Consider the following 27,340-nt stretch of genomic DNA (forward strand, 5'->3'; position numbering starts at 1 on the left):
TAACATGTCTTTCACACGGCCATGGCAATGCTTTGCGCAAGGACGCGCTGTGATTGGCCAGTGCATTTGTGCAAGGACGTGCTGTGATTGGCCAGTGCATTTGTGCAAGGACGCGCTGTGATTGGTCAGTGCATTTGTGCAAGGACGCGCTGTGATTGGCCAGTAGCCACTTTGAGCGGCAGTCAGGGGAAAAGGAGGGGCTGACTCGGCTAAATGAACTTCACAACGTTCGACCCGGCAACTTGCACGCTTTAGCCGCGCTCTGTGGTGTCTCGTGGCTCAAGTTTGCTTGAACGGTGCCCCTCCGTTGCGGTCTAAAACGCTGTACTACTAGTAGGAGGACCATTTACTCAAACCCATAACCATTTCCATGCTTGCGTCATTAGGCAGCGGTGGCCTAAGGGTTAGAGGAGCGCCCTTGTTGCCGAAAGGTTGCCGGTTCGATTCCCCGGACGGGCAGGAAACATCTGGGTGGGGAAGTGATTGTCATCACTCACCCAACACCGCTGAAGTGCCCTTGAGCAAGGCACTGAACCCCCAACTGCTCCTCCTGGAGCTGCTTAGTGGCCAACAGTATAAGACTGTGGTTGTACTGGTCAGCTCCCAGGTTTTAATGTGTGTCTGTGTGTCTCTATGTGTGCAGGGCGTTGCTGAAAATGAGCACCTGTGCTCAGCTACTTCCCTGGGTAAATAAAGAATAATAAAAAAAAAAAATCACCAGTGTTGATTCGTGCACCATCTGCTGCTGCAGTGTTATTATCTGTGACGTCATAGTATCCCCTTGTAGGCTATACTGTAGCATAGTCACGAACTTTCAGTTGGAGGTTTGAAAAGTTACATCCATATTGCCTCATACCGAGTTGATGCAGGCTACACAGCATCAACTTTGCACCCTTTTCTTTCTTTTTTGGGAAAAGCATGAACTGTTCCTTCTTTATCGAGATGGAAGAACTCCCTCTCATTGATTATTTAGTTATCTAGAGGAAATGTCCTCTGTAAGAATTCCCTTTATAAATGTAAGGACTATAAGAAATAGAGGTGGACACTGGACAGTACTACTAAAGTACAGATTCTGAGGATTTGTACTTTACTTGAGTATTATATTTCTTTGATACTTATTACTCTTACTTGAGTACATTTCCAAGTATTTGTACTCTTACTCTGGTACATTTATAGGAAGGCTGAAGAGTACTCGTTACTTTTAGGTCGGCTGTTTCCTCCATCGTATTTGCATTAACGGTTCCGCAAACGATTCCTTTCTCATCTGCGTTCACACCTCTGATTTGGCTCAGCTGTGTGCATGTCAAAGAGTGGGGTGGACACGCTCACAGATCTAGGATCAGCCCACCCAGTCACCGTCCTTCGAGCGAGACGACGGGGAGTGTAGCGTAAACACAGCAGCATTAGCCTCGTTCCAACTTCCCAGCCTCGCAGCAGTATCGAACAGACACAAATCCACAAAAGTGTGGTTGGACCTTACGAGAATGGAAAAAGGCATGCAAAGTGCATGGAACCTCTCCAACAGAAACACATGGTTAATCTGATCTAGTCAATGTGTTGTGTCGACTCTCCGAAAATCCATTGAGTCTGCGGCCGGTTCCCAGTTCACTTTCTTCAGGCTAGCCTATTAACATTAGAAAATATACTAACAACTCGTAACTGTGCATCTTGAAATGTCCTTTTCACTACTAGGCTTGTACAACTGCTGTTCGTTCCTGTTATTAGAACGACAATGACTCAACGTCTGTGACTAATGTTGTATCTAACTACTAACTAGAGCCATACATTAAACAAAAATAAATCTGTCGCTTACAGTACAACTTAAAAGTACGCTCAACTGGTGTTAAATTGGCTCTAAATTAATCGTTCATCATGAATATAATACATTTAAGCGTTATATTTTTTTATTGAAAGTAGCTACAGACGAGTGCAGCAATAGTCAGAAAGAGCAAGTCACATTGGCAGGAGCTGTGGGACAGTGGGAGGATGGATGGTACCGTTACCAGGTATTCCCATGCATTCTCCACTGTTGAACGTCCAAGTCTTTAGGTGCATTATGCATATTCTATTATCTGCACGTATGTAATTCATTATATTGTTGTTGTACCAACGTTAAAATAATTGATGTGTATAAGTGTATAATTATTTTTTTCTGTAATCAGGCCAGGGAATCACTGTTTTAATATATTAAGGGTTATGAATACTACTACTAATAATAATAATAATAATAATTATTATTATTATTATTATTATTATTAAGCGTGTTTGGGGTTATGTTTGGCTAAACGCCCACTCGTTTTTCATTAACCCATTTTGGGGCGAGAACCCCTGTGTGTTTTAAGCATTGTGTTATACTTTAGCTATTGAAAAATAGCAGATATACAAGCTCATAGCGCGGCACCGAGTGCCGCGCTACGAGCTTGTAGATCTGCCATTTCTTTTTAATCGACATTGTCACGGTGTGGAGGGAAAACAGTTCTAACATACCGACGTCTCAATTGTTTCACCCAGTTGCAGCCCATTCATTGAAATTAGATGTCACCAAACTGACTGATCTGGCTATACATAAGACAAAAATTTCAATAACAATACTTTGAACAATAAACTGCCTCATATATTTGATGCCTAGTGAAAGACAATCTCACAAAGATCGACTAATCCCCCATTCTGATACGTCTAACACCACCTTGTTGTTCGTAAGCACCATATCTTGTCGGCAGTCAGGTGAGTTAGGGAAGTGGCTGCTTAGACCAAGCCAGTACTTCTTTAAATTGCAAGTGTGTCTCTAGGGTGCACACTAAACAATAAAATCAGATAATGGAATCTCAAGACTTGATGTGGGATGGTGACAAGCCACAAATCGACCAGTTTTCTCCATTTCCATTTTGTTTTTAATCTTATTTTCACCTTTTGTGTGAATGAATGCCGAGGTTCAATAGCTAATTATTTTTTTCCCCCGTAAACTGATAAAAGAAGGGAGAGCTGTAGGCTTGTAAAAAAGGCTAACAAGATGAGGTGTTTTGGTATTGAAATAAAATAATCCCCTGCATAGAATGCACTCCTACGGTGCACTGTTCAAGTGTTCATAAAGAAAATATTTATATAGTCTAATGTTATTGGATCACAATGCATTTCAAAAGAGAATTCTATTAAGAGGTGTAGTCTGTATACAGCACACAGCCTCCAAACAGACAAGTCCTTCAATCATACAGTAAAGCCTTCAAAGTGAATTAGTGGTTTAATTTGGTGAGTACTGTACAGTGTTCAGTGTTTATGGTGTTTATGGTCACGTCAAAGAGAAATGGCAGGGTGCTAATGGTAGGCCATGCTCCCAGAGTAAGCACTCCACCGACTCAAGACACAAATGGACATGTATTAATGTCAATTAGTATAATTGTCAAATCAATTTGTTGACCTTCATCTTCCCTACTTTTTTCAGAACCGAGGCAAAAGGTATGCTTGATTTAGGTTCATCATACCAATTGACGTTTCAGTCATTACAGATTTTTTTTTAAATCAATACTTCCACTAAAGAATAAACAAACATTAGAACATTATGCCTATTAATAATCAGAAACCTTTTTATTGGGGGAAAAAAACACAAGACTGAAAGTAAATAAATTGCTAAACATTTTAGTTATGTTTACTAAACGAAAATGTCCTTAGTTGTTTGCTAATATAATTTCATACATAAATCATTTAGCTGTGCCAAAGCCCCGTTGTCAAAATCTTCAAAGAATAGATAGCTCAGCTGCAAGATCACAGAAAACTAAACTAGCAAAGAAGCCTGGCAAAACTTTAGTTTTGACAAAAAGTAAAAACTAAATGACAATAAGACATTTTCTAAACTGTGTCAAGTCCTCACTTATTCAAACATTTATGACTCGCAATCATAATTCTCTGTTTGGCCTGGGTGACAGGGTTCAGGCCAAAACAAGAAGTCTGTGTTCTGTTGAATAATGTATCATTAAATATTATGCGTGAGCATGTATCGGATCAAACTGGTTCACATGTGGTGCCCAGGTACACCGGTGTCCGGTTCATTAAACTACAAAAGTGCTGAGAATAACACAATTACAGGCCACAAATTAAATAAGAGTAACATTATGAAACTGTCACCCATATCATTATATACCCAGCTGCAATTTAAGTGATGTAGCAAATGAGAACCAAACACATGAGGGGAAATCAAAATAATTTTGCCTGAGGGGCAAGGACGTTGAAGCAAACGTATGAGGAGGAAGCACGCACGCACGCACGCACGCACGCACGCACGCACGCACGCACGCACGCACGCACGCCCCTGGGGCTTTTAGTATTTCAATTAGAAAACTTTTGACTGTATTTTTTGTACTGTTAACAATCCTGCTAATAATGTATTCAAACAATCAATCAATCAACATCATAGAGATAGACCATGATCAATCAATCAATCAATCAATTGTGACATAAACCTGGATTTTGTGGATTGTGAGATAAGCCTACCATACAGTATTGTAGATTCCATGTCGAGAATGACATCAGTGCTACTTGTTCAACCGCATTTAAAGGCCAACGTGCTATTTACAAAAAAAATAATCAGTCAGACAACTTTGTTACTGAAGCATCTGATATGACGCTAACAGTTGCGACAGGGACCCCAAGTTCAGAATGAATACTTGCCTATATGGCCTGCATTTGTATTTATTTTTTGGATGGATTGAGTAGAGATAACTGTTAATATAGCTTTGCAATATATTGTACTGTACTGTATGCAGTGGTAGCCAGGTGGTGGTTGATTTGGGAAATGCTTCCATTGTTACGACACCCTTGACGTTAATATAATACACGATTCAGAGTTAGGATCAATATTTGTTATTATGCTGATGAATTATTAATAATGATAAACATATGCACCCCACAACACAACGTTGGGCTGCACTCACTGGGGCTACAAAAGTCCAGAGTGAGGAGTAAAAAAATCACACAAAGTACACCCGTCAGTGGGACCGGTTGTACCGCGCCTCGTATATTCTATCAGGCCCAATAACACAATATGGTCAAGGTAACAGCTGAGTTTGTCAGCCGGTGTTACTCTCAGAGGTATACAGGTAGCTGCAGCCTTGAACAGGACATGTATTGATTTGTTTCCTTTTCAGGTTCAGGTTCATTTCACAAACTGGTGAACTGGTGAAGGCTGCGCTGATTCAAAGATGACGAATGTTCAAAAATTATACATTGATAATATTTTTTTATTCCACCATACTGTAAAAAGCAAGGCTTTTGCACACCTACAGGCGACAGGTGCGTAGGAGAGGGTACCCACCGGTGCCCAAAAATGAAAAAGGAACAAACACCTGCACACTGTCTTCAAATGCAGTGACCAACTTTTATTAGGGAAACAGCAACGTTTCGGCCTATGCGGCCTTCATCAGGCTATCTTTATGATGAATGATAAAGATAGCCTGATGAAGGCCGCATAGGCCGAAACGTTGCTGTTTCCCTAATAAAAGTTGGTCACTGCATTTGAAGACAGTGTGCAGGTGTTTGTTCCTTTTTCATTCCACCATACTGTACCATTGATTAAAAAAGTAAGAAATGGAGGGGAAAAGGAACTGGTTGGAATAACGTGTTACTTCCACGCGCTACGTCCAACTAGGGAAACTCCCCCCTGTCAGGTGTAAAGGAGAAACTTGGACACTCAGGCATGAAGGAAGCATGAGGTCAAGTCCGTTGCTCTCCCCATGTCCCCCATATATGGGGACTAGGTTGGCGGAGGGTGTGTAGAGCCCAGGATCACATTAGATAATTGACACAGGGTGACAGGGGTGAAAAATGGGTTACAAAATCGTGGGATAAAAATTATAGAAAGAAAAAAAACTCTGATTCTGTGGTGACATGTGCCAGTATTTATCCAGTGATTAACTGAATGACTCATAAAATGCAGTAATAATAAGAGATGATTACCTCTTCTCATGGCTATGACTTAATTCAATGAAACGAACAATGATGCCCTCAAGGGACTGATATACTCATTTGTATCCAATCAAGAATAAAGGGCAAATGACCTCACCTCACTATCTTCTAGCCTAGTTTCATCCATCTAAACAGAGGTGGACAGAGTACTCGACCCCAGTACTTGAGTAAAAGTAAGGTCAAATGTACTCCACTACAAGTAAAAGTAGCTCAGTCAAACTTGTTACTCAGTGTACTTAAGTACACTGAGTAAAAGTAAATTTCTTATTTTTCATATCAATGAATTGCTTTTATTTGAGTAAAAGTAAATATCTTATTTTTCATATCAATGAATTGCTTTTATTTTTTCACATTTAATTTATAGGACCTTGTAACTCTTGGTTCAGTTCCTAATGCTTAATAATAATAATAATAATAATAATAATAATAATAATTAGTTACAATTACAATTTACAATTTAGGCATTTAGCAGACGCTCTTAATCCAGAGCGACTTACATTAAGCAATAACAAAAGCATGGCATACATATATAAAAAGTAGTTATCATGAATAATGCGTAAACTAAGAACGTAACAGTGTAGTATCTATGTAAACTATACATACTATACTATATTATATATTATACATGTGTACTATAAAGTGCTATGACTACATAAAATGCATTTCTAGTGCTGTCTACGTAACAAGCTATAAGTCTGACTCTGAAATGTAATTGGGCCTAACAGCAGTGACTCTGAATACAATAAGAAGTAATATCCGTTGACAATGTCCCATCTTAAATCTGATTGGTTGACCGTGGTACTTCAATACATGGTCCACTCCTTTTTCCGTCTCTACACCAAATCTGTTCACCAAAAATATAGCCTACGGTATTTATTTTCAGATAATTTTTGCCTATTATGATATGCCTATAGGCCAGGGCATTAAATGTGGTTAATTGTTAGTGAGTTTTCTCGCATATTAGAGCAAAGACTTTCCCTCAGGGTCGACATGACAGTGTTGTTGTTGTTGACTACTCCTAATCCAATCCAGGTGTGTGAAACATTCCAGGTAGACCGAATGACAGGGCATGTTTTACTTGCCTTGAACAGAAAGCTTATTGGTTTAGTCATATTGTCAACAGCTCTTGTTCACGTCATCCTGTACACACCATTTTGCTTTCATTGTTTATACCGTAGTCACACGATTGAGCGTTTATGCTTTGTTGTTGTCCTTATACTTACTGTTAAAAACTCTTTTGGCACATGCATCACAGTAGAATAATTCAGCATAGACTGAAAACGGCACTTTTATAGATATTATACAAACAGGAATATACAATGAGTGTCCTATCTTGTACAGAAAAAGCACATATTATAATAAACTATACGTTTTTCATGAAGTAGATTCAGATTAAAAAAAATACTGTTCATTGGTTCTTTTATCTGCAAAGCAGATGGTAGAGTGCCTTTGTTGCTTTGTAAGGGAATACTGTAAAGCATTGTGGATACTATACTATACCACAGAGAAAATAGTTTTTACTAGGGTTAAAAGTTTGGCATATAAGTGACTTTGATGATAGCTAAACTTTTTCGATGGTATTTTTCTGTCTAATCTATGGAAACGTGCACACCACAATTCCAGCCCGTAGCAGCATTGCAGCCAGTGAAACACTATAGTACCAGTCAAAAGCCCACATACTCACCCAGCATACTCCCTTTTCACCCCTTCTTCCGGGTGTGATGGGCAGGGCCTATTTGGGGCCTATGTGACACATGCGTCGTCTCCAAGCCCCCAATGAGGCTCTCCAATGTTGAGGCGCTCGGCCCTAGTGGTAAGAGCGGGGACTGCAGGCGGACCCGTGCAGCTGGGCATTAACATTGAGCGCCCGTTTGCACTTCCGCATTTTGGACACCAAATTTGGTGTCCAGACAGACAGACAGACCCTGTGTGGTGGAGATTGTGCCAACATCTCATCCACAGCAGTGGTGTAAAGTACAATTTTGAGGTACTTTTACTTTACTTGAGTGTTTCCAATTTCCATTACTTTTACTTCCACTCCACTACATCTCGGATCAAAGTGACAGATGTGTTCCCCATGAGTCAAGGAACATGTGGAAACAATTGCCATGATGTTTGGCCAAACGAGGCATGAGTTATGCTTGTTCAAAGGTTTCATTTTCAAAAAATTGCCATAGCGCCCCCCTTTGACCAATTAGAGTAATACTGGTTTCAGTGCTATTTGGCATGCCCCTCTACCATACTGTACAGTTGCATAAGCATATGACGTTAATAAAAGGATGGAGATTTATTGATATCAAAACCGATCGCATCGCTCCACAGGCTGCAACATTTCCGGTGGGACGTCATCGAAAATGTCCCCCCCCCCATTTTAGCCTATCAGATCGAAAATCTTAAAACGTGAATAACTCTTGATCTAAATCATTCCGTCCAATTCTAAGCAAAGATTATGTTTTAGACGGCCCATCGCGGTCCCGTCGCTAGTCGCGTTATAATTAATCATACCTCCCGTTGTTGTCGGTCGCCTCGGGAGTGTTTTGGCTACATCTAGCTACTTCAGCTACATCCGGGATAGCGCCTGGTGCGTCGCTAAATGTGCTCCGTTGCTGTAAATCGCTGGGCACTCTGATTTAATGGTCCTAAATACCCCCGGGCGTTCGTGGTGTTAAATGGCCACGCTGTGACGTGTTGTGAGCTTGTGGATCTACTATTTGCCACATAAATGAATATGGATGCTCTGGTTTCATGTGCTTCATGTGCTTAACCAGCATGGCAAGGTGCAACCACAGTATTCTGCAACGAAACGCCATCCCATCTGGTTTGTGCTACCATTTGTTTTTCAATGACCCACAGCACACCTCCAGGCTGTGTAAGAGCTATTTGACCAAGACAGGGAGTGATGGAGAGCTGCATTAGACGACCTGACCTCCTCAATCACCCCAACCTAAACCCAGCTGAGGTGCTGTGAGATTAGCTGTACTGCAGAGTGAAGGAAAAGCAACCAACAAGTGCTCAGCATATTTATCACAATTATTGCTACTTTATTCCACTGTTCTGACTTTAGTGTGTGTGTGTGTGTGTGTGTGTGTGTGACTGTGTGACTGTGTGACTGTGTGTGTGGTGTAGTAGGCCTAGTAGTAATTTATCAACAGATATAGTGGACATTACTTCGCCCAACAACCCATTGGAATCTGGCTGAATCCTTCACAAATAAATGATCGTGTTGTTCCAGGAACAACAACACTTATTTTAACCCATTAAGACCTGAGGCCGATTCTGAAAAATATATATTTGAAATCCTAACAGTTTTCAGAATAAACTTATGTCGCTATATCAGTGGTGCTCAGATATCTGAAACTGTTTTGTGCTAGGGACCCTCACCAGAACAGAAGATTTGAGTTCAAGATCAAGATTATTCAAAATTATTCAAAACACTTTCAAGATTAAAAGAAATGTTCAAAAATAGCAGATGTACGTGCATGCATCGCAGCACGAAGTGCCGTGCTGTGAGCTTGTATATCTGCTATTTATTTTAAAATAGCCATCGGATGCCTCCCTGGTTTTAATGGGTTATGAGTTCAGGACAAACGCATTATTGTGTTGATCCTGGAACAACACTTAGATGGTCATATCAGAGGATCTGTGTGACCACTGACCACACGGCCGCGTGTGAATGGGGATCACAGAGGAGGATCTGTGTGACCACTGACCACACGGCCGCGTGTGAATGGGGATCACAGAGGGGGCTTTAGGAAGCACTGACCACACGGCCGCGTGTGAATGAGGTTCACAGAGGGGGCTATAGGAAGCAGTGGTGGAAAAACTACTAGATGTCTTTACTTAACAAAATAACTGCTCATGACAGAGTGTTCCGCCAATTAGAATCCAACCGCTTTTGGCGGAACGCTCCGTCGTATAAGCTTTATTATTATTTAAACCGGATCGCTGATTTCTTTCTTTTTTATTTTTGGCTTGGCCTTTCCTTCTTCAGCGATCCTAGCCCGGTTTCGTGCATGTGCAGTGCCGTTCACTTCTTGTATACAGGCGGACTAAAAAGCTGAATAACTCTAAATCTACGGAGCTCTCCATGGTTTTGACAAAACGCGCGATGTTTGTAGGACTTTGCTGATTATCCGGTGATCCCGATTGGAACATTGGTGCTTATTTTAGAGCAAGCATGGCTTCATTTTAGCTTGCTAGCATTGGCACTAATTATTTGGCATCTAAGATGGACGCCCAAAGCGAACGTGCATCACACTAAAACAAAGTAGATCCGGCTCGGCAGTCTAGCGTTGGCTCTTGCGTCCACCAGGTGGCAGTGATACGGTGAACTAAAAGTATAATACTGCACTTTAGAAATGTTCTGTTACAAGTAAAAGTACTCATTTTGTGCAGAATGTCCCATTTAAAGTTTTCAAATTTATAATATATTTTTGAAAATAGCAGATCTACAAGCTCACAATACGTCACCTTGCAACGCATTGTGAACTTGTAGATCTACTATTTCCAAATGGCCGAAATGTATAGGGCTGAAGTGGGTTAATGTATGTATTGTTATAATCAAAATCTACAAAGTAACTAGTAACTAAAGTTTTTAAATAATTGTAGTGAAGTAAAAGTACAATATTTAGATCCGAGATGTAGTGGAGTAGAAGTAAAAGTAATGGAAAATGGAAACACTCAAGTAAAGTAAAAGTACCTCAAAATTGTACTTAAGTACAGTACAGTTTACTTTACACCACTGCTGTGGAGGAGATGTTGGCACAATATTTCTGTCTGTCTGTCAGCGTGTTCACTCAGGATGCACAGGGCAGAATTGTATCCTACCGGTTATTAAAGCCCAATCAAATTTGAGATGCAGCTATATTGTATCGTTTTTTTTTTTGGGACAACCTTCCACCTACTGTAAGATGAAGAACTATTTTCTACTGTACGGTAGGCCTGTCAGTACAAGTGGGTATTCTTACAGCCAAGCTGTTGGAGCTGTCCCAGTCCATGCAAATGATACTGTACCATTGATATGTTTGGCCTCATCGATTTTCTGCTGTCCAATGGTGTTGTTGGCACTGGCATAGCTTCTCCCGGATTCCTCCACGCCACTAATACAGAGTAGCTGGTAAAGCGGCTGGATTGGGAACCTTCGATCCATTCATCCTTGGTGTCGAAGTGTCCTTGAGCAAGATTCTGAACCCCTAATTACTCTCGATGTGTTCAGGTTGGTAACTTGCATGGTTTAATTCCTCCGCCATCGGTGTATGGATGCGTGTGAAGTGAATGGGTGATGTACTGCACAATCATTCTACAGTATGTAAAGCGTAAATCTATGTAAAATGCACCATTTACCAATTACCAATAACCAGCAGTTGCCACTCCTGGCCTTGACTGTAGTCTATGTCCCATTGATCAGTGTTGTTGATTTCTGAACATAATCACACAAGCAGTCGGGAACTGTCCTTGCCAGCTTGCATTGTTATGGCTCCTACTATAGATTGTCATGGCTTGTCACCTGGGGTTTCCATGCACCCCATGTCCTCGTAGTATACAGCAGTGATGTCAAAATAGAATACATGCGTACAGTATAAGATCAAATAAAATCTTCCAGAGCTGCCGCCGCACAGGCTGTGTGGGAGAACTCCTCTGGCTTGTCAAGCAAGCGCTGTTCTGCAATGCGGCCTGCAGTCAGGGAAAGATGCAACTCTTGTCAAAACTCTGTCGGAGCACCCCCAACCCCCCAACACGCATGTAACACACACCTTCTGATGAATTGAAAATGGCGGATGCTGTTGTAAATAAGTGTAATGCATTATCATGGTGTCGTCCACAGTAACATTTGTATTGACTTGTGCTTTTCGTTTTTTCACGCACTCACGCACGCACGCACGCACGCACGCACGCACGCACGCACGCACGCACGCACGCACGCACGCACGCACGCACGCACGCACGCACGCACGCACACACAATAATTGTTCTCAAGCGAAGAGGAACACGTAACAGAAAGTGAAAGCCAAGGCAACGTCGGCGACCTACACGGCTCTCTAATTTATATCCTTGCCCTGTCCATCAGCTCAGCTGCCCGCTCTGAGCTAACAAGCGCCGCTGTGAGCTCTCTCTGCCCTTCATCAACACAGAAATGGATAGAGAGTGAGAGTGAGCAGCAGGCAGACCTGTTTACTAGCTTTGCTATTTGGACAGCCGCCTCGGGCATTGTCTCTCCTCCTCCTAATTGCAACTATAGGGGCTGATAACCACTATGTTATCACTCAGCCTTTTTTGGATGATTCTGAAGAGCCACCATTCCACCTCTTCTTCTTGACCATGTCAGATAGTGTGTTGTTTGAACAGATTAACCAATTTTGGGCGGGAACCCATTTGGTGTTAGCATTAGGTTATGCTTTAGCCATTGAAAAATAGCAGATCTACAAGCTCATAGCGCGCCACTCGGTGGCACGCTATGAGCTTGTAGATCTGCTACTTGTAGGTCTGCTATTTTTGAAAAATCAAAGAACCACGGACATAGAAACATAGCTTTTTCAGAAAACTGTCAGGATGTGGAAGACATTTTTAGAATCTGATCTCAGGTCAAAATGGATTAAAGGTTAATTGTTTACCTGGTATGCTAGTTTCTCTGAGGCACTACTGGTACATTGTTCTCTCTGTACTCTACTTATGTGACTTTTCATTTCCTTGTTGTTTAGGTTTTTTCTCCTTTTAATCTTTATCACACAATTCTCTAACCCATTTTTCACCGGGTGCCAATTTCCTAAACTGTAATCCTGGGCCCTTTAATGCATGAGAAGAGTGCAGGCCGCTTCTTAATATTATCACCTGACAGGGGGGAGTTTTCCGGTAGGACGTAGCGCGTGGAAGGAACACGTAACTCCAACTAGTTCCTTTTCCCCTCCATCAGGTGCCCCGGCTGACCAGGGGGATGCTGCATAGAGACCAGGATTACTGCATGTTTTTGTGAGGGTATCTACCCTAGGGGACACGGGGAGAACATGCAAACTCCACACAGAAAGGCCCTTTCGCCAACCCCACCAATGTACAGTATATGGGTGCTGACGCGGAGGAGAGAACACGCGCCCAGACAACAGCCCTCTGACTGCGCCACTGTGCCCTTACCCCTTGTTGTTAACAGTTTGACTGCGGAATTAATTAATCGCAATGCCCCGTTGACTGCCTAGATTTCACTAGAGAGAAACGGCTTCTGAGGTGAGTTAATAGGGTTACTGTTTGTCTGCTAAATGCCTAAATTGTAATTATTGTTGGGTATTTAGGGATCTCTCCCAACTATCTGAAGCTTATGTAATCGTCCACTACAGGGAGGAGGGAGGGGTGGTGCGGTGAGTTGAGGTGATGTGCTGTTATGTGGTGATCGCTGACTCACTGTCTCGGGTTGCAAATACATACTGTAGGTGAATGAACTTTGTAATATTCTGCGTTTGAGTGCCTCTCAACAAGCCTGGCTGTGAACTCTGTTTTACTTTTTGCATTTGTTTATGGGGCAATCTGAGGCCTTTATGAGTCACCTGAAACACTGGTCTGCCATGTCATGCCATGTCATGATGGCGTGAGAAGAACCGTTAATGACACAGGTGCTCATAGAGTCAAAGGTGGTCTCTGTGTATATACGATAAGAAAGTGATCCCCTGGGGGGTGGCACAGTCAGTAGTGCTGTCGCCTCACGGCTAGAAGGTCCTGGGTTCGATTCCCGCTGTGGGCACTAGGGGCGTGTTCTCTCCTCCACGTCACCAGTGCCGAAAGATTCCGAAAGATTCTTTCTGTGCGCAGTTTGCATGTTCTCCCCGTGTCCCCTAGGGTACAGGTAGGTACCCTCACAAAAAACATGCAGTAATCCTGGTCTCTATACTGCCTTCCTCTGGCCAGCCGGGGCGCCTGATGGAGGGGAAAGGAACTGGTTGGAATAACGTGTTCCTTCCACGCACTATGTCCAACCGGGGAAACCCCCCTTCCCCTGTCAGGTGAAAAGAAGCAGCTTGGACTCCTCAAGCATAGATGGAAGCATGAGGTCAGTCCGCTGCCCTCCCCAGGTTGGCAGAGGAAGTGTAGTGCCCATGATTACATTAGATAAGAATAGGTTGCAAAATCGTGGGATAAATAAAAATAAAGTAAAACAAAAAGAAAGTGATCCTGAAACCAAGACAGTAATTTTCAGAAATGGCTGCTGGTTGAGCTAATTTATATTTTTCTGCTGGGCAAAGAAAAAGCAAATCATGTCAAATTGTTCCAGTTGATTTGTATCCCAAATCTGTAATTACTGTTGAATGGATTCTGTCATCCATAGTGGGAGCATTTGTATTTGTCCATTGTTTGAGCTTGTGGGCGCCTGGTTCATTCACTCTTGTCAGAATCTGGTTCATGCTGCAGTCCCATTATCCTTCGCTCCTTGAGGTGTATATGCAAGAGACCATTTACAAGGTGGGAGTCGCTATGAATGTGCACCATCTACAGTGTTTCATTATTAGCATGGCCTAACCCATTTTGACCTGAGATCAGATTCTAAAAATGTCTTCTACATCCTGACAGTTTTCTGAAAAAGCTATGTTTCTGTCAGTGGTTCTTCTATTTTTCAAAAATAGCAGACCTACAAGCTCGTAGCGCGCCACTCGGTGGCGCGCTATGAGCTTGTAGATCTGCTATTTTTCAATAGCTAACGCATAACATAATGCTAACACCAAAAGGGGGTTCCCGCCCAAAATGTGCTAAGCTAATCATGTGCCTACTGACCTGGGAACCGTGTGGTGTAGTGCTCCAGCATGCCTGTGCCTCTGAGCTGCACCACTTCATTAGTTGAGGCAATTATTTGGGCAGTGGAGGTTTCACCCGGGTGGCATGGGTGGGTGCATGTAGCTAATTGAGAGCGTGGACCCTCTGCACCTCGTGAAAAGAGCTGCAGCAGCGGCACAAGACAAAACACACACAAATAAGTTGTTTATATGAAGTGGTGTTTGGAAAGTCCAGGTGGGGTGAGAGAACTTACCCACAGTCATTACCATTACAACACTGTGGCTGCGAAGTTCTCCCGGCGCTTTTAAGTCCCTGGCCTTTTGTTTTAAAAGTTTGTAATCTTCTATTTTTGTATCTATCTGTCTATTTTTGTATCTGTCTATTTTTTGTATCTATCTATTTGTTTGATACTGCTGTGTTTCGGCTTTGTACACACATAAAGAACAACTGTGCTGTGCTTTGCCTGTGTTTCATAGCCGCCCCAATGCTTTTCCAATGGAAGTCACGTGGTTTCACCAAACACTTGTGTTTGATTGCCCCCCCTCCCCCCATCACACACACAACTGTTTGGTCAAACCACGTGACTTCCATTGGAAAAGCATTGAGGCGGCCATGAAACACGGACAGCACAGAGCATGTTCGTCTGATATGTATGTACGAAGCCACAGCCATCTGAATTAACCCCGCAGGATATCTGTCTGTCTGTCTGTCTGTCTGTCTGTCTGTCTGTCTGTCTGTCTGTTCGTTCTACCCACCTACCTACCTATACCTACCAACCAACCATTGCAAAATAATGATTTGATAATGAAAGTTTTGATGTGATGTGATTTTGGGTGCACAGACAGTAGGCTACAGTATTTTATCTCAAAATAGTAACTTGGTATGTCACAAATAATGTGTCAGTATATCAAAGTAATGACTTCCTTGCTCAAAAGAATGATAAACTTGTAGCGGAAATGAGCTTCTTGAGACCGGTAGTTTTCTTCTCCTATTTGGGGGGGGGGTTTGAAACACAAACTTTGAGTTTCACGCCTCATGAGTACCATCTAATGACTTCAATAGAGATACAGTTTTCTGTTTATTTCCTTCCTGCCTCCTCCTCAGTAAACACACAGCTGATTACATAATTTTCCTCCCAATGCACCTGTGGTATTATTCTTTATCACCTAGCATAATAAACCCTGGCCCCCTTGTTACCAAGTTATATAGTTCCCATAAAACTCTACAATAAATGCACTTAGCTGCATCATCAAAACAATATCAGCATTTTCAATCAGGGCTGCGTCTCCAAGCGTAAATAAATGCCCTGCCCTCCATCCTACTACCTGCTGCTCTCAAATCTTTTTAGATTGATGCCTCGCATTATTCGAACAGACTCATTTCAGGGGCTAATTTTGTTTCATGAATAATTTATGTGGAGTCAACAGGTGGATGAAGTTCAGAGTGTACCAGACGTCTCCTGAGACACGGTTTAGTGAAATGTGGGACAGGGGTTCTTTGCCTTTCCTCAGGTGTTTGTGACTGTGATAAGAGAACGGGGAAGCAGAGTAGCAGACACATGTCTCTCCACTCCAGGCGTGTTATGTAGCTTAAGGGAACATGTTGTGCAACGTGCACCACCGTGCTTCGTTTACACGCTGCCTCTGTGGTTACAGTCACCTGCACGGCAGTCCCAGTAGAGGCAATTTGCATACTTTATGACTCTAGGTAAAAGGGGATGGAGAGAGAACGAATGAACAGGAAGTGCTTGAGTCATAGCGGCAGGTCTTTAAATCCATCTGTAGCCCCTAAGATGAGCTGAGGGGGATCTAGCCAGACAGCTTGGAGGTAGGTTGTTGATTGTGTGTTTTCTCTAACATTCTTTTTTTCTTCTTCTAATTTTTGGCCATAGCTCTCTCTCGTCGTGTCTTCTGACGTTCTTGTTGTTGTTATTGCAGCTTGTTCTCTCCTCCTGAGGCCAGCTTGCGCTCAGGCCTTTTTATTGTACAGTATTATGCCGGGCTCTGTTTTTCCCTCTGCCTGTCTTCTTGTCCGCAGATGATCAAATTGCATGCATAGAGCAAATGTTTATCTTATTTTTTTAAAAGACCCTTTTTTGCTAGGGTAATGGTGGATCAAGATTTACGTTTTGATGTAGACGGCACATCATAGCAAAAGAGTGAGCTTAAAAGTATTTCATACTGTACTTGGTGTTTACTTTCCAACACCCACATTTCTAACCTCTCTGAAACTTTTGCAGTTCATTTTAACTAATGACAAGGAAAAGCTAATATTCACTTAATAATATAAAGTAAGTTTTATATTACTTATCTGCAGAAAAACTGCGTTGAAAAGTCCCAAGTCAGTCCGATATGATATTGAACTTTCACCTCAGCTGTGCAGTGATACTACTTCTGCACTAATGATTTACCCTTAACAGCACCTTTCAACAACGTCATTTCAAGAAGAGATAAAGCCCAAACTAGTAGCCTTTGCTAGTACAGTTTACGTACACGTGATAATGTCTTCAATATGCTCTAGATGTGGATTTACATGAGCACAAAAACGGTTGCATGTTGGCAATGGCGACAGATTCGATTCACTAGTTTTCATAGCCTAAGTTTGTCCAGCAGTTTAAATTCCTTCTAATGGAAAGGAAATGAGTTGCGCATAATTGATTGACAGAACCATACACACAGGCAGTGGAGTACGTAATTACTCAAAGTGCTTTTAAAGTAATTAGAAACCAATTACTGCAAATAAGCTACTGTCATTAGTTATTTTCAGAGGTGTCATCTTAAATATAGTTAAGCTTTCCCATTGTACATTCTGTAGACTCCGTCTGCCATAATGTTGTTTTTGTGGCTTTCGCTATTTTTTATGGAGGGATAGACAGTAGGCTGACAGGAAATGGGGAGAGAGATGGGGGGGGGGGGGTGACATGCAGTAAAGGCCGTCGGGAATCGGATCGGGAGTCAAACCCGCGGCAGACTGCCAGACTGGATTACCAGCCAAGGTGCCTGGACCGCTGAGCCACGGCCCAGGCCAAATTTGACTTTGTTGAACATTTTTATATGACCAAGCAGTTATAACAATAGTCTCTCCAACAATTGTGTCTAATTGCAATACCCTGAAAATGAATGTTGGGAAACATGCTGACATTATGAATCATGACTCGGAGACCCTCAGGGATCTACAGTATACTTGGCCTCCCGACCTATAACATATATATTTAATATATGCAAATAATATGTCACCTATGATAAACATATGTTATATGTTTATGTTTATCATATGTGACATAATTATAAAAAAATGACCGCCTGCATATATGTCATATAAGCTATATAAAGACATATATTGCCTGAATATGGCATATATTCTGCATATACTTGCCATATATTGCCATAATATGTTCATATATTTAAAATAACATAGCACCGCCATTAGCCGTTTCATGTCACACACCCCCTAGAAGGAGCTCGGGGGGGGTGCACGCCCCACAGTTTGGGAACCCCTGCTCTACACCAAATCCCTTTAAAGAACATTGCAATCTATAAGCAAGCTCCCAACGTGTCACGTTGCAATGCACTGTGATCTTGTGGATCTGCAATTTCTGCTGAATGTTTGCTTATTTTTAACATGCCCTGCAGAAAAGAGACACTACGTGGGCTGGTGCGGTTAATGTCTCAAAGTACTGCACACATTTGGATTAATGACGGTAAACTGCAGTGCAGACTGTGCTCTTAAGGGCATCCTTTTAATGTTTCTCTCTGAAGTATTTCATGAGAAATTACCCCATTCTTCTTGAAAGAGCTCCTACAGTATAGGCTATGCTGTTTCGGGTCGTTTTCAGCCACATTTCTTGTTTCCACACTAATGTATAAATGTGATAATGAAGACTGCATGCAATAACATGCTTTATTTTGCAGTGTTTTTTTAGAGCTATCTGTGGAGCCTATGTTGAGGGGATCTGTACAGTTGGGTGCCACCGATATTGTCCCTTATCATTTGACCCATTTAGGCCTGACCTCAAAATTTAAAAAAATCCTTCTAAATCCTCCAGTTTTCTGAAATAAATATTTTCACGATTTTTCAAAAATAGCAGACCTACAAGCTCGTAGCGCGCCACTCGGTGGCGCGCTATGAGCTTGTGGATCTGCTATTTTTCAATAGCTAAATTATAACATAATGTTTAAAACACCAACACCAAAACGCCCAAAATGGGTTAACTGTCCTTTTGCGCAGATCACGCAAACCTCAGCAAAAAGAAAAGGACAATATCGATGGCCTCCAACTGTATGTTGAGGGGATCTGTATGTGAAAACAAAAAACAAACAAACAAAATGGACTGTTGTGTATATTGAGCCATGGGTGCCTCAGCATCACATACTGTATGCACGCACCCACACAGACCAAACATGGACTCGTGTTTGAGTCCATGTTGGTGCCAGTGTGATGAAGGTGTTAAAATGTCTACAGGCAGCCTCTGTAGACATTTTTAAAGCTCAGCTCAAGACCCACTTTTACACCCTTGCTTTTAATTGATTTATCTGTCTTTTTAAAAAAAATGTTATTCATGTCCTCACTGTATTGTTTATGCCCTGCTTTTCTTTTCTTTTTTGTGTAAAGCACTTTGAGCTGCATTTCATGTCATGAAAGGTGCTATACAAATAAAGTTTTATTATTATTATTATTATATACTGTAGCAGAGAGAGCTGTGGCTTTTTTTTCTGAAAATAAATATCTCACTTTCTTGTATTGTAACCCCTTGCCAGCTGCTTTCTGCTATTTCCGTGAGGATGGCACTTTGAAAGTGCTGCATTACCGCCATGTTTTACGGCACAGATGTTCCTGTGTCTTTGTTGTGTGGTTGATATCCGGCACACAGGATACAGAAGCACAAATTGACTGCGATGTCCTTGGAGTAGGATGAAGCGATGTTGTTTGAAATTTGTTTTTCAACTCCATGGCAACTTTCTTTTTTTCCGACACAATGTTCTGCTCTACAATAAGTCTAGTGTATCAAAAATACCTTCCAACACCCTATGCTGTAGATACTGTTCAGGCCTGGTGTGAATGTTCTGACAGAACGATGATGTTTGGTGTAGGTTTTTACAGTGCTCACTAGTACTGCATGTAGTTTCATCTGTAGTACACCATATCCTATGTTGTTTTTGGCAGTCAATTTAGATTTTAGTTTTAGTCATAGTCTCTTGAATAGCTTCCATTTAGTTTTTGTCACATTTCAGTCACCCGGAATGTTTTAGTGTTAGTCTAGTTTCACTCGACTTAATATCATAAGATTTTAGTCGACTAAATCTACACTACAGTTGATTTAGTCTACTAAAATGCATTTTGGTGGGCCTCGTCTTAGTTTTAGTTGACAAAATCAACACTGATACACACCTGCATCATTATTCAAATGTTACTTCAACAAAGACAACTCAATACATGTAATGTAAGCAAATGCTCCTGACTCATTTGTTAGTTAAAACAAGTAAGACGCTTGAATGCGGAAAGCGAACACAGCTGTTGTGGCAGTCTGACACGCTCACACACACACACACACACACACACACACACACACACACACACACACACACACACACACACACACACACACACACACACACACACACACACACACACACACACACACAAACACACACAAACACACACACAGACCTTTTTTTAATTTATTTTTGTTCTCTTTTTTAAGTTCTTTTTTTTTTTATTTGTATTTATTTAAAAAAAACGTTTTCTACTGTGTGTGTGTGCGCGTGCGTGCGTGTGTGTGCGTGCATGTTTTTTTGTGTGTGATACAGCTGCGCCCTCTGGTGGCGGGCGGGTGGTGTTACAGCGTGACACACAGGCAGGCAGGCAGGCAGGCAGGCAGGCTGGCTGGCTGGCTGGCTGGCTGGCTGGCTTCCATAGTAATCGCTCAGTGCATTCGCAAAAAGAAGGAAGGAAAACATGTGGATGCTAATTTCCTATTGGACTGTTTGGATTTGTTTAATTCCAGTGCCTATTGATCTAGCAGCCATGCAGTGTTATATTTTATATACGTTCCGACATTGCCAGTGAATTCATCTGTTAATGATTTTTAAATGATCTAAATTGTTTGGAAGACCTGCGTATTGTGCATTTTATAAATTCACAAATTAGCATTTGGGGTTTCCAAGCTCACCAGACAATTAAAAAAAAACAAGATTATAGGTTAAAATGTAGTATATGGCTGCACCACATTTATGAAATTCACCACTATTTGTAGGTGCAAAAGCCAATTTATTTTATTACAATTGACAATTTATTTAAACTGTGGTCTACAAAATCTACAGTATTTTACTTATAGATTTTTATTCATGACTCTGATAGTGTTTTATTGAACTTTTACATTAGAACCATATGATGTATACTGTATTTCTCACCATAAGCCATAACTCCTTAACCCATTTAGGCCTGACGTCGAAATAAAAAAACGTTCGCTCTGAAAGAATATATTCAAAGATTTGTGCCGCATTTTTACGATTTTTCAAAAATAGCAGACCTACAAGTTCATATGAGCTTGTAGATCTGCTATTTTTCAATAGCTAAAGTATAACATAATGCTTAGTTAAAACACCAAAAGGGGTTCCTGCCCAAAATGGGTTAAAACAACCGTACCAAACTGGTACCACACTGTTCGGCAGCAATAGCAGAACTGTAATGTATTTTATTTATCACCAAACTGTCTGGCAGCAACTGCAGCAGCCTGTTGGTATAATTATACTGTATTATGTGACCCAGTAGTGCTGGTTGAACTAATGTCGGGAGTGCAGAAGGAGCAGGAGACTTATGATAGAGATGGAGATGGAAAGGGAGAAGGAAAGATTGAGAGACCTTAGAGTAGAGCCGAGTGACCATAATGTGCCTCTTAGGGTTCCGTAAGAGCACTTTTTGTAAAGGATGTCAGAGGTGGCTGCACCGTCAGCCGTCCTCTGGCTCTCATGCAGTATGACAAATATCTGTTTACTCCCCATTTCCTCCTGGGGGTTCAAATAATGCATTTGGAGGTCCCGACTCCCAAGTCCCCACATGTCAGGCATTCATCAGCACTTTCATCACCTGCTCGATGCTTTGCATTCTTGCCATCCTGTCATTGCATCTGCTTGGGTAATGGGGTAATCTGCTATCCTTCTTTTCGTCCTTTTCTCAGGTCATTTTTTGGGGGAATTAATGATGTCTCAAAGGGCTGATGTTAGAGCCTGGTGGTCAGCAGTTTTCTGGGGTGGTAAAAAGTTCAACAAGTGACAAACAAACTTATTCCCAGTTACTCTCATTGTGTGCTCTCATTGAAAGTGATATGGAAAGCACTCTGAGACTATGGCTTTTGTTCTTTGACTCGCTCCAGCTGCAATCAGAATCTTCATTCTCATCTCCATTTTACGTTATCTTCCACAGTGCCAGAAAGTGCTTGAGCCTCTCTTATACAGCACTCATCCTTGTATCATGCCACAGACAGTGGGACAGGCAGACGCACATGCACCCGCACACTCATACGTGTATGTATGTATGGTGTGAGTGTACTTTACTGTAGGGACGTTGTTTACCCTTCACGCTTGACGTGATTGTGGCACATCGGCGGTTCTGAGCCGTCTTTCCCTTTGGCGTGTTTGCGTGTTTCAAAGCACAGGGCTTGAAAGCTGTGCAAGCAAATTGCAGCTGCACACTCAATTATACAACCAAGGCACATAAGCACGTCATCCCAAACTGTCATGACATTCCAAAGACATGAAAAGCCAAAGAGGACGAAGGCAGGAGCTTCCAGCTATAAAGCAGAGAACAAATATTATGGTACAGGAGATAACCACTGTATGACAAGTGATTATTGTACAAATTGTTCATGCAAGAATCTGGATGATACAGATGTACTGTACAGGCATGGGCAGTACATTTTTCTTTCCTTGGCGTGTTAGATGGTGCCTGTTGTATCATACTTTCTGTTTACCTGCGTCACCTATTCAATGGTGTGTCAGTGGTGTCTGTGTAGACTGTACATTTTTGTAAAATGGGAACATTCATTACCTTATGTAAAACTTAATGGGAAGTTGTTGCATCTATCCCACACCAGTATAGGCACCTGGGAGGTGTGGCGAAAATGTTTTTCCACAAATATCATGCAAATAAAGGAAGACATGGCACTGAAGCGTAATAACAGCCCTCCAAAGCTGTTGTCACCACATGCAGTGTGTTAGTTTTGTCTGAGTAGTTTGTACTTAGTCTGTTACCGTTCCACTTACGTTCTCTAACTAGATTATTGAATGGCTTCCAGCCGTAGTGCTCGGGGACCCAATTCTCTAGCCCATTAGAGCCCTTATTTGACCGTTTGGACGTAGGGAAGCCTCATCTTTCCCATGACGGTAAATAAAACATCCATGAAGTAGCAGTAAATAATGTAAACACACAGAGGGAGATGGAACCTGCACAGGAAGAGGAAATGGAGCGTTAAAAAGTGCTACATTTGTCAGGGCATGCCCTGGGGCTAAAATGGCCCTCCTCCCCCCTCCTCCCTGCTGTGTCTCCATACTGAGAGTCCAAGCACTTCAAATAGCACTCCTCCATTGTTCTGTAGAATGTTTCAAATGCTATGCAGTGTTTACTATAACATTCAGAAACCATGTGGCGATGTAGAGGAATTTGTATATATATATATACAGTGTATATATATATATATATATATATAGTATATATACACACACCTTCTAAAAACGAAAATACATCGCATGGATGCACCTGGGACGTATCCTCAGTGATGTATCCCAAGGTCACCGGGTTTCGGGTCTTCCAACATCATACCCCTCACTCAGGTGACCCAGCCGGGGTGATCAAGTCCCGATTTACATCCCAGTAGCTACCCTCGATCAGTCCCAATCTGGCACGTGGAAGGAATAGGACCTCACGATCCTTCAAGTTATGATGATGCTAAGAAGCAGAAAACGGCATATTTTCTTTCAATTAGTTGAGCCGAGCTGAATAATGTGTAAAGACGTTTTGGAGAAACATTCAACGTTATACGATACTGCTGCAACCATAGATCATGTTCTCATATGTCTGTGAACAGTGGTAAGGTTTCTCTTACGACCTTGTTTTAGGGCGGCGGTGTCGGTCCGAGGTGGCAAGGGGTCCCCTGCTGTCTCTCTCTCTCACTAGCGGCAGGGGGACGAGGAGTGGGTGGCGTCCTCTTCCGCCTCTCTTCCACCTCGCTTCTCCGTGTCCGGCTCCGATCCTAGAAGCCTGTCTGATAGAGTGGCGATGAGGACATGCATACAAAGCGATACAATAGTGGGGCGCGTGTATGGGACAGATTGGCTGTTTTCACTATTTTTGAAAATCAATTATTGTTTCCAATCAATTTCCTCAATTCGTTTTATTAACTGCGGCTACACATGAAATGATACATTTAGTCTAATGTCATTGATGTTCAGTAGTTGTGCATCTCTGTATGCACAGTATTAATTTTTCTTATATCGTAATATTTCATGGACATTTTATAATCATTGCAGTGTGAGCATGAGCCTTGAATGGAGTTTGGAGGGTCTGTGATGTTCTTCTAAAATGGAGGATAACAATTGGGACTAATAAAGCAGATTGTGACAGATTGTGACAGGTTGTTATTAGAGAAAGTAAAAGCTTTCTTTCGTTTTAGGGATTTTAGCCGTTTTTGACAGGGGGGCGGGGGCATTCGAGCATGGGGCTAAATATGTATTTCTTTACAAAATGTTATAGCGATTTTTTTTTAAAATTATTTACTATAGTCCTACTAGACCCCAAGAAATTACATCTGGCCACAAAAGATCACGGGATCTACTGAATGTGTCAATACTGAGCCTATGACACACAGTGGCTTCCCCCCAGTAGGCCTCCTTCTAATTCAGTAGATCCTGTGAGCCAGATGTAATTTCTTGGGGTCTAGTAGTAGGACTATAGTAAATAATAAAAAAAGAAATCGCTATAAAATGTTGTGAAAAAAATACATATTTAGCCCCATGCTCGAATGCCCCCGCCCCCTTGTCAAAAACGGCTAAAATAAACAATGGAAGGATGTTTTTGACAAAAGGGGGAATCTACTCTCTTTTGATGAACTAGCTGCTAAATACAATTTACCTCGTACACACTTCTTTAAGTATTTACAACTCAGAAGCTTTATAGGGGTTAAACAGGTGAACTCTCTGACACTCCCTCCCTTGTCAATAATAGAGAAAGAGCTTATCAGAAACCCCTTTAATAAGGGCATCATTTCTGACTTATACTCTATGTTAGTAGAATTCTCTCCCGAATCCTCTGAATCCAAATATAATGCATGGAAGGCTGATCTGCAAGAGGAATTGACACTGGAAGAGTGGAGCACGGCCTGTACGGAGGCTCAATCCCAGACGGGTAACACTCGGTTAAAACTATTGCAATATAATTGGCTGATGAGGGTGTATATCACTCCAGAGAAATTAAATAAATTTAGTGCAGATATTCCAGATACTTGTATCAGATGTGGTAAAGACAAAGGTACACTTTTCCATTGTCTGTGGGCATGCCCAAGAGTGAAAGAATTCTGGGGAGAAGTAAGGAGGGAGATTCAGAAGATATTGTTGATAAATATTGAGCTTGACCCGAAACTGTTTCTATTAGGTCTTTATCCACCTGGCCATAAGATTCAGAGTAGCGAACAAAGATTTCTAGATTTATGTTTACTACAAGCCAAAAGGGCTATAGCTTTATCGTGGAAAAAGGTAGGCAAACCCAGTATTGCTCAGTGGTTTAGGGAGCTGTCATTGTGTCTTCCTCTGGAAAGAATCACTTATACGCTGAAAAATAAACAAGAGATGTTTGATAGGATATGGGGACGGTTTATCCAGTATATTACGGTTAATGATTTGTCTTATTTAATGGTTGAAACTGAAAGTGTTTAATTGTACTCTATGCAGCTATTTGGTCTTGTTGTTGTTACCAGTCTAAGTGCCCCTATTTTGTTTTAATATACTGTATTTATATGTATGTACTGTATGTTTGTTTTTTTTTTTTTTGTTGTTTTTTTAAAGTAATTGTACTGTCTGTATTATGTATTGTATATTGTTCTGTTGTATTGTCTGTTTGTTTAAAAAAGAAAAGAAAAATGCAATAAATATATTGTTTAAAAAAAAAAAAAAAACGGCTAAAATCCCTAAAATGAAAGAAAGCAGCAAATGAAAAAAAATGAACACTCATCTTTTACTTTCTCTAATAACAACCTAAAACATGAACCGTGGTTGGAAAAAACTAAAGTTGTCCTTAAGTAAATAAGCATAAGACTTGTAGGCCTAAATGGGTGGTGAGGAAAGGAAAGGCTAAATCAATGATGTTAACATAATCTAATGAGAGGCTGTCTATTGCAAAATTGCATTTTTAATAAAGGTCAGTCCACGAGTGTGAAATGCCATGCCAGATCAATTTGTTTATTAACTGTTTAATCAGTGTGCAGACACCAGTAAAATTTGCAGTTAATGTTTTATTACAATCCTTGGTCCCCACCAAAAGTCATCTAGTTACCCATGAATTTCATTTAATTTACTGCTCACTGGTAACCCAAGCTATCCATAAATTTAATGAGTTTTTGTAGCACAGTGGTGGCCATGAGACAAAGAGCTTGTCACGAGACTATGCACATCCAGGCCCACATTACAAAATATTGTTTAATGTTTTGCAGGGGAATGAATTGGCTTGCAATACAGTACATTAAGTAAAACCACTCCATGATTTGCGGTAAATTATCCGTCTATACCAAGAGCCAATGGGCAGTCATCACATGTGGAGACGGAACAGAGCCCAGTGTTGCGCCTTGTCGCTGAGCGGAGGCGATAATAATTCATAGAACAGGTGCTGCACCGTAAGCCCCAAGGCCTGGGGAAGTGAATGATTAGTGGCATTCCCCCATGATGCATTGCTCCTCTGTATTAAAACCAAACTCTGCCTTTTATTCCCTCCAGGGTTTATTAAGTGGGCCAGTTGCCATAGCGACGCGTTGGCAGGATATTGCCGGGATAAGACGTAATGGGTCTCCTGGCGCAGTTCACTCTTCTCCTGTGGAAGAACTTCACTCTTCGGAAGAGACAAAAGGTACCGTATGCTTGTCCCTGGTCCACCCCCAACACCCCCTCCCGCCACCCCGCAAAGCGACGTATATCTGCTAAAGTCGGTCAAGGATGGAGGCAAAGCGGGGATGCTGTCCCAGGGTTGTGTGTTAGGGAGTGTTGCGGAGTTATTCGTGGCAGGGGGAGAGAAAAGAGGGATTTGCCAGGAAAATGGTCCCCTATTAAAGTAAGCTGCCTTTAACTCCCTCAGTAGAGAGTGAGAACAATCTTACCCTAATGCCAACCAATTCAAAGTGTCACCCTCCATTTTTTGAGATGTGTATGTGCCTGTGTTTTAACTTTAAAAAACCCGGTCTGCGAGTGGGGTCTGATGGGACCAGAGTGAGGAATCTTAAATGGTTTGTTTGAAGGGCAAACCCTCTTGTCAGGCTCTTCTTAACAACTGGCTGTGTCATCTCCACCACGTTTTATTGCCCCTATTCGTACAACTCTATTACTAGGCAATTAAGTCTTATTTAAATTTTCAATTTGACCCCTTATTAATAGTTTTT

General features: G+C 41.6%; 1 protein-coding gene across 1 annotated transcript in view; it reads left to right on the forward strand.

Annotated features, from left to right (window-relative positions):
• LOC306914597 (phospholipid-transporting ATPase ABCA1) overlaps positions 1 to 27,340 on the forward strand; it is a 272,775-nt gene that overhangs the window by 33,442 nt on the left and 211,993 nt on the right. The window contains exon 3 of the mRNA XM_079491713.1: positions 26,685 to 26,814. Within this exon, the coding sequence (XP_079347839.1) occupies positions 26,749 to 26,814 (66 nt within the window). The 5' untranslated portion in view covers positions 26,685 to 26,748. The remainder of the gene's footprint in view (positions 1 to 26,684; positions 26,815 to 27,340) is intronic.

The sequence above is a fragment of the Electrona antarctica genome, assembly GCF_951216825.1.
Source record: "Electrona antarctica genome assembly, chromosome: 21".
Classification (NCBI taxonomy): Eukaryota; Metazoa; Chordata; class Actinopteri; order Myctophiformes; family Myctophidae; genus Electrona; species Electrona antarctica.